Raw genomic sequence first — 11,969 nt, 5'->3', positions numbered from 1 at the left:
TCTTTCGCACTACCGCGAGAAAACAGCTAATCCAACATAGTCCTTTAAATATAACACCCCTATTCTCAATATATAATACAGGTTTAGATTGGCATTTACGTAGACCAATTATTGATGGAACTAGAAGGGAGAACCAATAAGCGATCAATGAAGGTGGGGATAGAGTTTTGTGTCGGGATAGCGATTTGCATTTCGGAAGATGTAGTTCTTATGTGCTGGGATTTGCCAATGCGCAAGCGCAAATTTAAGCTGGACTTTGCTTTCTGGGAGTTGTGGTTTTTGGACGCTGTTTCAATGATGGGAGTAAAAAAAAGAACTACAACCTCCGGCGTGGGATCAGAAGTCTCGCGAGGCTTGGAGCGGGAAGCGGGAGAGTGTTGTTGTCGACCGTCGGCGGGCCCCGGGTTTGCGGCGTCGCTTCGGCCCCATCGCCGCCTTCGCGATGGGCTTCCTGCGGTTGATCGAGATCGAGAACTTTAAGTCGTACAAAGGCCGCCAGATTATCGGGCCCTTCAAAAAGTTCACGGCTATCATCGGCCCAAATGGCTCAGGTGAGACGGAAATCGAAGCCGGGGATTGAGGGGCGGCGCTAGGCCGCGGCTGGGGGTGGGGGAGGACTCTCCAGGAACCCGCGGGAATCCTGAAAAAATAGATATATTTCAGCCTCTTATATTTGCAAACATATGTATTATTTTTGAAGTAATCCATATAATTATTTCTATGCTCTATAACAGTTATTTCTGAAATGTCACCTTATATTTCTAAATGCTTCCCAACTCCACTTTCCTCCTAATTCCCCCTTTCCTTGATTTTTTTTGGAGGCCCCCCCATCATAAAACTGGGGGGGGGTTGAACCCCCCCTTCCATATTTTTGGGAGTTATTTGAATTCGCACACCATCTCAATGCTCCTTTTGCTAATCTCATTTTGGGCTCCATCTCTGCTCCTCCACTGCTTTATTTTGCAAAGGCTGCCAAATGCCCCCATTCCCCAGCTGGGGGTTTTGAACCATCTCTCCCTCACGTTCCTAGGTCAGGGATTATTTAAAATGCCGCCCTTACCAGCTTGAGGGTTCTCGTTTAGTGTTTAAAGGTTCCTGATGTTTACTGGTTGTAAGTGACAGTGGCGACGTGGGGCCGATACCCACGGCTCCCTGGCGGCAGGGGGGCAGGTGGTAATGTGCTTAGGGAGGCTTGCTGAGGAGCAGAGAGATCATTAAATTTCGTGTTGCTTCCCCCGCCCCCATGCCAAAAGACATAGAAAAATTGGGCTGATCCCTCTCGACCTCGCTGTCCTGCCTTCTCCCCGTAACCTTCAACAGCCTGACTAATGAACAACCTGTCAACCTCCACTTTAAATATGCCCAATGACTTTGCTTCCATGGCGGTCTGTGGCAATGAATTCCACAGACTCACAGCCTCAGGCTAAAGAAGTTCCTCCTCATCTCTGTTCTAAATCGATGTCCTTCTTCTCCCTCTGGTCCCAGTCCCCCCCCCATAGGAAATATCTTCTCCATGCCCATTCTAGGCCTTTCAATATTCAGTAGGTTTCAATGAGATCCCCTCTTATTCTTCTAAATACATTAAACACTCCTCATTTATTGACTCTTTCATTCCGGGGGTAATTCCTGTAAACAACCTCTGGACCCTCTCAATGTCAGCACATCTTTTCTTGCATAAGAGGTCCAAAACTGGAATTATGGAGAAGGATAGGACTGGACCTAGGATTGAGATTTTTGATTGGAGAAAGGCTAACTTTGAGGAGCTGCGAAAGGATTTAGAAGGAGTGGATTGGGACAATTTGTTTTATGGGAAGGATGTAACAGAAATGGAGGTCATTTAAAGGTGAAATTTTGAGGGTGCAGGATCTTTATGTTCCTGTTAGGTTGAAAGGAAAGGTTAAAAGTTTGAGAGAGCCATGGTTTTCAAGGGATATTGGAAACTTGGTTCGGAAAAAGAGAGGGATCTTCAATAAATATAGGCAGCTTGGGGTTAATGAGGTACTTGAGGAATATAAAGAATGTAAAAAGAATCTTAAGAAAGAAATTAGAAAAGCTAAAAGAAGATATGAGGCTGCTTTGGCAATAAAGTGAAAATAAATCCAAAGGGTTTCTACAGTTATGTTAATAGCAAAAGGATAGTGAGGGATAAAATTGGTCCCTTAGAGTATCAGAGTGGACGGCTATGCGCGGAGCCAAAAGAGATGGGGGAGATTTTAAACAATTTCTTTGCTTCGGTATTCACTAAGGAGAAGGATATTGAATTGTGTAAGGTAAAGGAAACAAGAAGGGTAGTTATGAAAAGTATGACAATTAAAGAAGAGGAAGTACTGGTGCTTTTAAGGAATATAAAAGTGGATAAGTCTCCGGGGCCGGACAAGATATTCCCTAGGACCTTGAGGGAAGTTAGTGTGGAAATAGCAGGGGCTCTGACAGAAATATTTCAAATGTCATTAGAAACAGGGATGGTGCTGGAGGATTGGCGTATTGCTCATGTGGTTCCATTGTTTAAAAAGGGTTCTAAGAGTAAACCTAGCAATTATCGGCCTGTGAGTTTGACGTCAGTGGTGGGTAGATTGATGGAAAATATTATTAGAGGTGGTATATATAATTATCTGGATAGACAGGGTCTGATTAGGAACAGTCAACATGGATTTGTGCGTGGAAGGTCATGTTTGACAAATCTTACTGAATTTTTTGATGAGGTTACTAAGAAAGTTGACGAGGGTAAAGCGGTGGATGTTGTCCATATGGACTTCAGTAAAGCCTTTGACAAGGTTCCACACGGAAGGTTAGTTAGGAAGGTTCAATCATTAGGCATTAATATCAAAGTAGTAAAATGGATTCAGCAGTGGCTGGATGGGAGACGCCAGAGAGTAGTGGTGGATAACTGTGTGTCAGATTGGAGGCCGGTGACTAGTGGTGTGCCTCAGGAATCTGTACTGGGTCCAATGTTGTTTGTCATATATATTAATAATCTGGATGATGGGGTGGTAAATTGGATTAGTAAATATGCAGATGATACTAAGATAGGTGGTGTTGTGGATGATGAGGAAGGTTTTCAAAGCTTGCAGAGAGATTTAGGCCAGTTAGAAGAGTGGGCTGAAAGATGGCAGATGGAGTTTAATGCTGAAAAATGTGAGGTGCTACATTTTGGGAGGACTAATCAAAATAGGACATACATGGTAGGGCATTGAAGAATGCAGTAGAACAGAGGGATCTAGGAATAATGGTGCATAGTTCCCTGAAGGTGGAATCTCATGTGGATAGGGTGGTGAAGAAAGCTTTTGGTATGCTGGCCTTTATAAATCAGAGCATTGAGTATAGGAGTTGGGATGTAATGTTGAAATTGTATAAGGCATTGGTGAGGCCAAATTTGGAGTATTGTATACAGTTCTGGTCACTGAATTATAGGAAAGATGTCAGTAAAATTGAGAGAGTACAGAGGAGATTTACTAAAATGTTGCCTGGGTTTCACCTGCTAAGTTACAGAGTAAGGTTGAACAAGTTAGGTCTTTATTCTTTGGAGCGTAGAAGGTTGAGGGGGGACTTGATAGAGGTATTTAAAATTATGAGGGGGATTGATAGAGTTGACGTGGATAGGCTTTTTCCATTGAGAGTGGGGGAGATTCAAACAAGAGGACATGAGTTGAGAGTTAAAGGGCAAAAGTTTAGGGGTAACATGAGGGGGAACTTCTTTACTCAGAGAGTGGTAGCTGTGTGGAACGAGCTTCCAGCAGAAGTGGTTGAGGCAGGTTCGATGTTGTCGTTTAAAGTTAAATTGGACAGCTGTATGGACAGGAAAGGGATGGAGGGTTATGGGCTGAGTGCAGGTCGGTGGGACTTGGTGAGAGTAAGAGTTCGGCACAGACTAGAAGGGCCGAGATGGCCTGTTTCCGTGCTGTAATTGTTATTTATATGGTTATATGGTTAAAACTGTTCAATACTTCAAGTGCAGTCTGACCAACACCTTAATCTAAAGCCTCAGCATTACATCCTGGTTTTTATATTCTGGTCCCCTTTAAATGAATACTAACGTTGCATTGACCTTCCTCACCACTGACTGAACCTGAAAGTATCCCCTCCACACAGGAAAGTCAAACCTCATGGACGCCATCAGCTTCGTGTTGGCCGAGAAGACGAGTAACCTGCGGGTGAAGACACTGAAGGACCTCATCCACGGCGCGCCGGTGGGCAAGCCGGCTGCCAACCGGGCTCTGGTCAGCATGGTGTACTCCGAAGACAGCGGGGAGGACAAAGTCTTCACCAGGGTCATCGTGGGTGAGCTGTTTTGAGGAACGTTCAGTCCTCCACTAAAATACCATTCACCTTCGGTGCGGATGATCGCGAGCCAGCCTGGCTGGCAGCGGGTGTGGTGGTGGGAGCCGGTGTAATTCTCTTCCATTAGTAATGGTGGGTTAGAGGCTTTCAGGTTGGGCCAACCCTCCAGCCACCCAGTGGGAGTCGGCTTGGAGCTGCGCCCAAGGCCAAGTTCAAGATTGTTCAATGTCATTTCCAGTGCAGAGTGTAAAGGAGAACAAAATAATTGTTACTCCAGATCCGATGCAGGAAAAAAACACAGAATAAGATAAAGAATGCTCAATAATAAAACAAAATCACAATAAATATAACACAAAGTTTATATACATTGATTGTGTGTCCATAAAATGACGCTAGGCACAGGAATGTCTGTACGTAAGGTGACTCTGACAGGAAATGATAATGTTGGGGTGTGTGGAGGGGTGGGTTAGTAGGTGGAGGTGTCGATCAGCTGTACTGCTTGAGGAAAGAAACCATTTTTGAGCAACACACATCAAAGTTGCTGGTGAACGCAGCAGGCCAGGCAGCATCTCTAGGAAGAGGTACAGTCGGCGTTTCGGGCCGAGACCCTTCATCAGGACAGACCAAAACCATTTCTGAGTCTGGTTCTGGTGTGGATGATGTGTAGCCTCCTCCTGATGGCAGTCACCACTACAGAACTGTGCAGAAGTCTTGGGCATATGCTGTAAATATATCTTGGGTGCCTAAGACTTTTGGACAGTACTGTGAGTAACTTTATGTATTGCACTGTACTGCTGCAAAAAATAACAAATTTCATAACACGTGTGTGGTGATAAACCTGATTCTCCTTAGACTTGAGTTAAGTGCTGTGTCACCTTTCTTAGATAAGGGGCCCAAAACTGCCCACAATACTCGGCACGTGGTCTCACTGGCACCTTGAAAAGCTGCAGTGTTATTCCTCCCGTTTTCCATTCCCCCAATCCTGCTTCACCCTCTTCTGCTTCCCTCTTCTCTCTTTCCCTTTCCACTCTCACTCCATACCTCCCCTATAAGACCATAAGACGTAGGAGCAGGATTAGACAGTTGTTCCCATGGAGTCTGCTCTACCATTCCATCATGGCTGCTTTATGACCCCATTCTCCTGCCTTGCCCCTGTAGTCTGCCGCAGTTTAGTAATCTCAACCTATCCTCCTCTGCCCCGTTGATTATTCTGTGATAGTGGGCCATTTGCACGCTTGATTTAGTTCAAGTTCATTGTCATTCAGTGGTATACTCATACAGTACACAGTTCAATGAAACATTGTTCCTGCGGGGCCAAGGTGTAAAACATTGTACATATCGTCACAAGGAGCACATATAGATACAATCCAGCATATACAGCACCGTGCAAATGTCTAGGGCACCTGAGATTTTTTAATATTGTTTCAGATGGTATAGAGCCATCATTGTAATGTCATCAAGGCTGTCTGAGATTACCTTGAGAGATGGTAGCAAGTGAGACAGCCAAATTCTCCGGAAGAATAGTGGCAAGTTTTCCAAGATGCTTAAAACAACCGAGCAGCCACTTTTCTGATAAAACTATACAACTGTGTACCCAAGAGAATTAATGCAGCTTTAAAGGCAAAGAGTGGTCACACTAGATATTGATCTGATTAAGTTTTTTGCTATTTACTGCTCTTCACAGTAAGTTTTTTTGGTAGCTAGAAACTTTTCATTATTTTTGAAAGCGTTTTCTTCACAGATAGATTTTTTACATCTACCTAAGACTTTTGCGCAATACTGATCATTCATTGTGTGCCGTGTCATATTACATGGCCGATCATGGTCCTTCATGACCGTGATTGCTCTTGGCAAATTTTTTTACCGAAGTGGTTTGCCATTGCCTTCTTCTGGGCAGAGTCTTTACAAGACGAGTGACCCCAGCCATTATCAATACTCTTCAGAGATTGTCTGCCTGGCGTCAGTGGTCGCATAACCAGGACCTGTGATCTGCACCAGCTGCTCATACAACCATCCGCCACCTGCCCTCGTGGCTTCACGTGACCCCAATTGGGGGGTGAGCAGGTGCCACACCTTCCCCAGGGGTGACCTGCTGACTTGCGGAGGGAAGGAGTGCCTTACACCTCCTTTGGTAGAGATGTATCTCCACCCCGACACCCAGCACAGTATTGTACAGTCACAAAATAATATTGGCACAAGTCCTGAGTATCCTGAAGATTGACAGGTTGACTTAAAGTGTGAGGTACATATTTCATGCAAGACAGTTAGGTGCCTGGCTGCTCTCCATCCTGCCCGCATCACTGCAGAACTAATTGTGATTCTCTCTCCAGGTTCCTCCTCCGAGTACAAGATCAACAACAAGGTGGTGCCGTTGCAGGAGTACAGCGAGCAGCTCGAAAAGCTGGGCATCCTCATCAAAGCTCGAAACTTCCTGGTCTTCCAGGTACGGTGTCTCTCCGACGCCATAGTCCAGTCACCTCCCTCCTGGTCACCTGGCTGATGTTTGCCCGCCATTTCCTTCCCTCTGTGCTGGGTGTCCGACAATCAGCGTGACCGTGACCACGCTCGCCCCACACGCCTGCTGGTTGTTTCTATCTGTGGGCAGCCCAGTCCCACCCAGCGTCATTTCGCATCTGAGTGGTTAGCGCGATCACTTACAGCCGCAGCGGAATTCAATTCCCAACGTCCTCCGTAAGGAGTTTGTACCCTCTCCCCATCGCTGTGTGAGTGTCCTGTAGGACCTCTGATTTCCTCCCGTATACCGTAAGGCGTTTGGATTGTGGTTAGTGTGTTGTGGGCATGGTGTGTTGGCACTGGAACTATGGCACAATCCTCGCTGATTTGATTTGACACACGTGGTACATTTCACTGTATGTTTTGATATATGTGTGATTTTAAAAAAACATAACAATTTTAGCGTGTACCCTCCAGTTCACATGAAGCTCAGTTCTGTTGGAGCTCAAACCACTGTTACGTTTTCTCTTGCTGAATGTAGGAGAAACGCCCTTCGGCCCTTCAAGCTTATCCTGTCCATTGTACTCCTTTTTACCTGCATTAGTCAGTTAATGAAGTACCTGTCCGTTGCTTTACAAATGGTGTGAACGGCTTCCCAGGCAGCGCGTTCCAGAAAATTCCCAAATTGGGGCATACCTAAATTTCCCTAGGTGGGCAGAGTAGCAGCTGGCACAATGCTTTACAGTGCCCGTGATCACCAATCGAGGGTTTTGATTCTTGTGAGGAATTTGTACACTTCCCCCATCACTACATGGATTTCCTCAGGTTTTCTTCCACATTCCAAAGACATACAGGGTTAGGTTTAGTGAGTTGTGAGCATGCCAGGTTGGCTCCGGAAGTGTGATACTTGTGGGCTGCCCCCGGTGCAGTCTTCACTGATTTGACGCAAATGACTCATTTTGCTGTATTTAATGAGATACCACATGAATATGCCCTTCCAACCCTTCGAACTGTACAGGCTAGCAATCCCCAGTTTGATCCCAGCCAACGCATGGGACAATGAACCTACCAGCCGGACGGTGGGAGGAAACCAGAGCGCCCAGAGGAAACCTGTGCAGTCATGGGGAGAACGTACAAATTCTTTACAGACAGTGGTGGGAATTGAATCCCGGTCGCTAGTACTGTAAAGCGTTGTGTTAACTGCGCCGCCGTGCTACCTGTGATTCGATGTACATTTGATAAATAAAGCTGGTTTTCAGATCTTTTCTTTAATTAGTCTCTAAATCCTAAACACAAGATAATGCCGATGCTGTAAATATGGAGCCACGCACACAAAATGCCGGAGAAACTCAGCAAGTCAGGCAGTATCTACGGAGGGAAGTAGTCGGTGTTTCAGTCTCAAGCTGAGGCCCTTCGTCTGCACTGGAAAGGAAGGTGGCAGGGAGGCGTAGAAGCCAGAATAAGAAGATGGGAGTAGGTGGTGTGCAAGTTGGCAGGCGATAGGTGAGGCCAAGTTAGGGGGAAGCTGGGTGGGTGGGGGAGAGGAAATGAAGTAAGAAACTGGGAATGGAGGCTCCTTCCTCTGGTTCCTTGCGTCCTGCCGTGTGAAACGTTGACTGTACTTTTTTGCATAGATGCTGCCTGGCCTGCTGAGTTCCTCTTGCATTTTGTGTGTGTTGCTTGTGCCCTTCCCACTTTTCCATGGTCCACTGTCCTCTCTTAACGTATTCCTTCTTCAGCCCTTCACTTCTTCCACCTATCCTTGCACAGCTCCTCACTTCATTCTCCCGGCCCTTCCACCCCCTCATCTGCTCTCACCTATCACCTGCTAGCTTGTACTACCCCACCCCTGACCCCTTCTTCTGTCTCCTTCCTTTCCAGTCCTGATGAAAGGTCTCAGCCCGAAACATTGACCATTTATTTCCCCTTCATAGAAGCTGCCTGACATGCTCTGTTCCTCCATCTTTTTGTGTGTATTCCCCTCTGCCTCCCTCTTGTCTTGGATAATCCTGCCATGGGGAAAAGAATTTGATTCTTTACCTTATTTAATTCCAATTTTGTATGCTCAGTCAGCCTCTTCCCTCTCTCCTAATGAAACAAACCCAGTGATCCTTGTAATTAGAATGCAACAATCCAGGCGAAGTCCTGGTGAATCTCGGCACTCCTCGAGCACGGTCCTTCCTGTCAGTGACACTCACAGTACTTCTAATCGTTCTCTGTGTAACTGAGGGGGTCTCGTTCCACAGGGCGCGGTGGAGTCAATCGCCATGAAGAACCCCAAGGAGCGCACGGCGCTCTTCGAGGAGATCAGCCGGTCGGGTGAGCTCGCCAGCGAGTATGACAAGCGGAAGAAGGAGATGGTGAAGGCAGAGGAGGACACGCAGTTCAACTACCACCGCAAGAAGAACATCGCGGCGGAACGCAAAGAGGCCAAGCAGGAGAAGGAGGAGGTAGGCACCCCATTCACCTGTCCTCTCTGTGGCTGAGAGCGCATGGTATGTCATGTATATATGGAGTGTGAGAGATTGCAGCCTTCCCATTCGCATATCTGAACTGCTCCTCAAGTTCTGGCTGCACTTCACTCCTTTGCTCCTGATCTTTCGTTACTCAGTTGCTGTCCTGGGCCTGACCAAACCACTGGAGTCCAGGTGGTGGGGAGTCACGGTCTTTGCAAGAGCCGACTGCCTGCCCCTTGTCCGGGGCTACGTCTGTGCCCGGGTGTCCTCGTAGAAGGAGCATGTTGTCTCAGTGGGAAATTTCCAAGAAAGCTGGGCCTCCCAGGGAATTGAGTGTATTGCAGATAATAGTAGTCGTATTTTAATTTGAAGTAGTTAACAGTTTTTTTTGAACCCCTGATTCTAATATGTACTTTAGGTAGTGAATAAACTTTTGTAGTTCCGTTAAAATAAGCAGGAGACAGGTTGTGCCTAGGATGCTCTCCCTTCACCCCAGAACTGTTTCCTGTGCCAAATTAAGACCCTGCTCAACCACTGATTAAGCAGACTCCGAAAACTCATACTTGTTCAGCGGTCACACCCTATTTACTTGTGCACCTAGAGAACAGCATCGCCCCGGTCATCTCAATTTTCTGAAGTTTGAACAGGGGAATGCAGTTTTTATACAGAACTTAACAGCAGTTTCGGACATAGTCCCGTGTAGGTTCAAACCACCTATTGTGCAATCAGTTGCCCTTCAAAAGAGAACTCTTCATAATCAATAGAAACTACAGCTGGCAGTGGATGATTCCTTGAAGTTATTTTAAAGTTCGCTCCATTTTCTTTACTGATTCAACGCAGGGCATCTGCATATGTTCACAAAGGGGGTCACTGTACACGTATTAAACCGCAAGATATCACTTTATTAGAATTATATAAATATGCCATACAAACAGAAAACAAATGGTTAGGCATTGCCCCAGCTTTCTCCGTCCCTCACTTCTTCCCACTCCTGCTGCGGCCCTCCTCCCCACCTTTCAGACAACACATCTGTTGTGCCTTGTAGCTTCAGGGTATTAAACTAATTCAAAGGAAGACATGAGATTTTGAGAATGCAGGTCGAACTTGCGTATGTATCACATGATGATGTATGCAATTAACATATTTTAAACAAAACCCATAAATAATTATTTAAGCGAACAAGAATGTGTAATCAATATATATATCTCATTCAAATACACATACACAAGATCACTCAATTATTATTGAAATATTAAATATACAATAATGCCAGTGACCAACTGATACTGCAAGCGTTGCCCTAGCTTTCTCTGTCCCTCACTTCTTGCCTGCACCCCCAGGCCGAGCGATACCAGCGGCTGAAGGACGAGCTGGCGCGAGCCCAGGTCCAGCTGCAGCTCTTCAAGCTCTTCCACAACGAGTCGGAGATCGAGCGGCTCAGCAAGGACCTCACCTCCCGCAACAAGGAGATCGAGAAGGACAAGAAGCGCATGGACAAGGTGGAGGAGGAGCTGAAGGTGCAGAAGAAGGAGCTGGGCAAGCTGATGCGGGAGCAGCAGCAGATCGAGAAGGAGATCAAGTAGGTGTCTGACCACCCCCCTGCTGCCTCTCAACCATTGAGGTTGGAGGCTCCCTTCGTAAGAGTCTGTGTTTGTCACAGTCATAGAGCACTGTGGCACCAATGCAGGCCCTTCTGCTAGTGTTTCCATGCTGACCGTGATTCCTGTCTGTGCCAGCCCCATTCACCTGCGTTTGGCCCACATCCCCCTAAAACTTTCCTATCCAGGTAAAGCTCAAATTAAATTTTATTATCCGCATGTCACCAAATACAATCCTGCGATTCATTTTCCTGTGGCCATACTTAGCAAATCTATAGAATACCAACTATAACAGGATCGATGAAAGATCAATCAGAGTGCAGAAAACGACAAACTGTGCACATATAAATAACAAGAACATGAAATAACAAGATAAAGAGTTCTTACAGTAAGATGATTGATTGTGTGAATAATTTATATTCCCAAAACCAATTGTCTTACTTTAAGGACTCTTTATTAGGTAATTGTACCTGCCTCAACCTCTTCCTGTGGCAGCTCGTTCCGCACTCCCATCACCCTCTGCCTAGGATCTCCTTTATATTTCTCCCCTCTAACTTTAAATCTGACCCCTCTTGCTCTAGACTCAATCAAATTTCCCCTCAGTCTCCTAAATGATGCTATTGTACCTGCATCAACCACTTCCTCTGGAAGCTTGTTCCACATACCCATCGCCCTCTGCGTGGGGAAAAACTTGGCCTCCTCCTCTACAGTCCTACAGTCCTGGGGAAAAGGCCATTCTCTCTGCCCCATGTGATTTTATAAACCTCTGTAAGGTTGCCCCTCAGACTTCTTCCCAGGAAGAACAAACAAACCTCTCCTCAAATCTCTGGCCCTCCATTCCAGGCAGCACCTTGGTGAATCTCTCCTGCACCCTCTTGATTTTATCACATCCATCTTGTGTGACGGCCAGAACTGTACACAGGTGTGATCTAACCAATGATCAGAGTCAAGTTTAATGTCACTGGCATATGCTGTGAAATTTGTTATGATGCAGCAAGTCATTGCAGTACATAAAAACTAAATTACAGTGAGTACAGTGCCTATAAACTGTGTTCACACCCCCATGGAAGCTTTACAATATGAAATCACAGTGGATTTAATTTGGCGCTTTTTGACACTGATTAACAGAAAGAGTCTTTCGTGTCAAAGTGAAAACACATCTGTACAAAGTGATCTAAATTAA

At 45.9% G+C, this 11,969-nt stretch overlaps 1 protein-coding gene across 1 annotated transcript in view; it reads left to right on the top strand.

Moving 5' to 3' along the window:
• The first annotated feature begins 345 nt into the window (after positions 1 to 345).
• LOC134338997 (structural maintenance of chromosomes protein 1A) overlaps positions 346 to 11,969 on the top strand; it is a 60,445-nt gene continuing 48,821 nt past the window's right edge. Inside the window, exons 1-5 of the mRNA XM_063035223.1 lie at positions 346 to 551; positions 4,090 to 4,278; positions 6,609 to 6,721; positions 8,979 to 9,182; positions 10,529 to 10,767. Of these exons, the coding sequence (XP_062891293.1) occupies positions 443 to 551; positions 4,090 to 4,278; positions 6,609 to 6,721; positions 8,979 to 9,182; positions 10,529 to 10,767 (854 nt within the window). The 5' untranslated portion in view covers positions 346 to 442. The remainder of the gene's footprint in view (positions 552 to 4,089; positions 4,279 to 6,608; positions 6,722 to 8,978; positions 9,183 to 10,528; positions 10,768 to 11,969) is intronic.

Source organism: Mobula hypostoma, chromosome 28 (genome assembly GCF_963921235.1).
Source record: "Mobula hypostoma chromosome 28, sMobHyp1.1, whole genome shotgun sequence".
NCBI lineage: Eukaryota > Metazoa > Chordata > Chondrichthyes > Myliobatiformes > Myliobatidae > Mobula > Mobula hypostoma.
The sequence above is the reverse complement of the archived record's forward strand: the minus strand, read 5'-3'. Positions and strand labels throughout refer to the sequence as shown.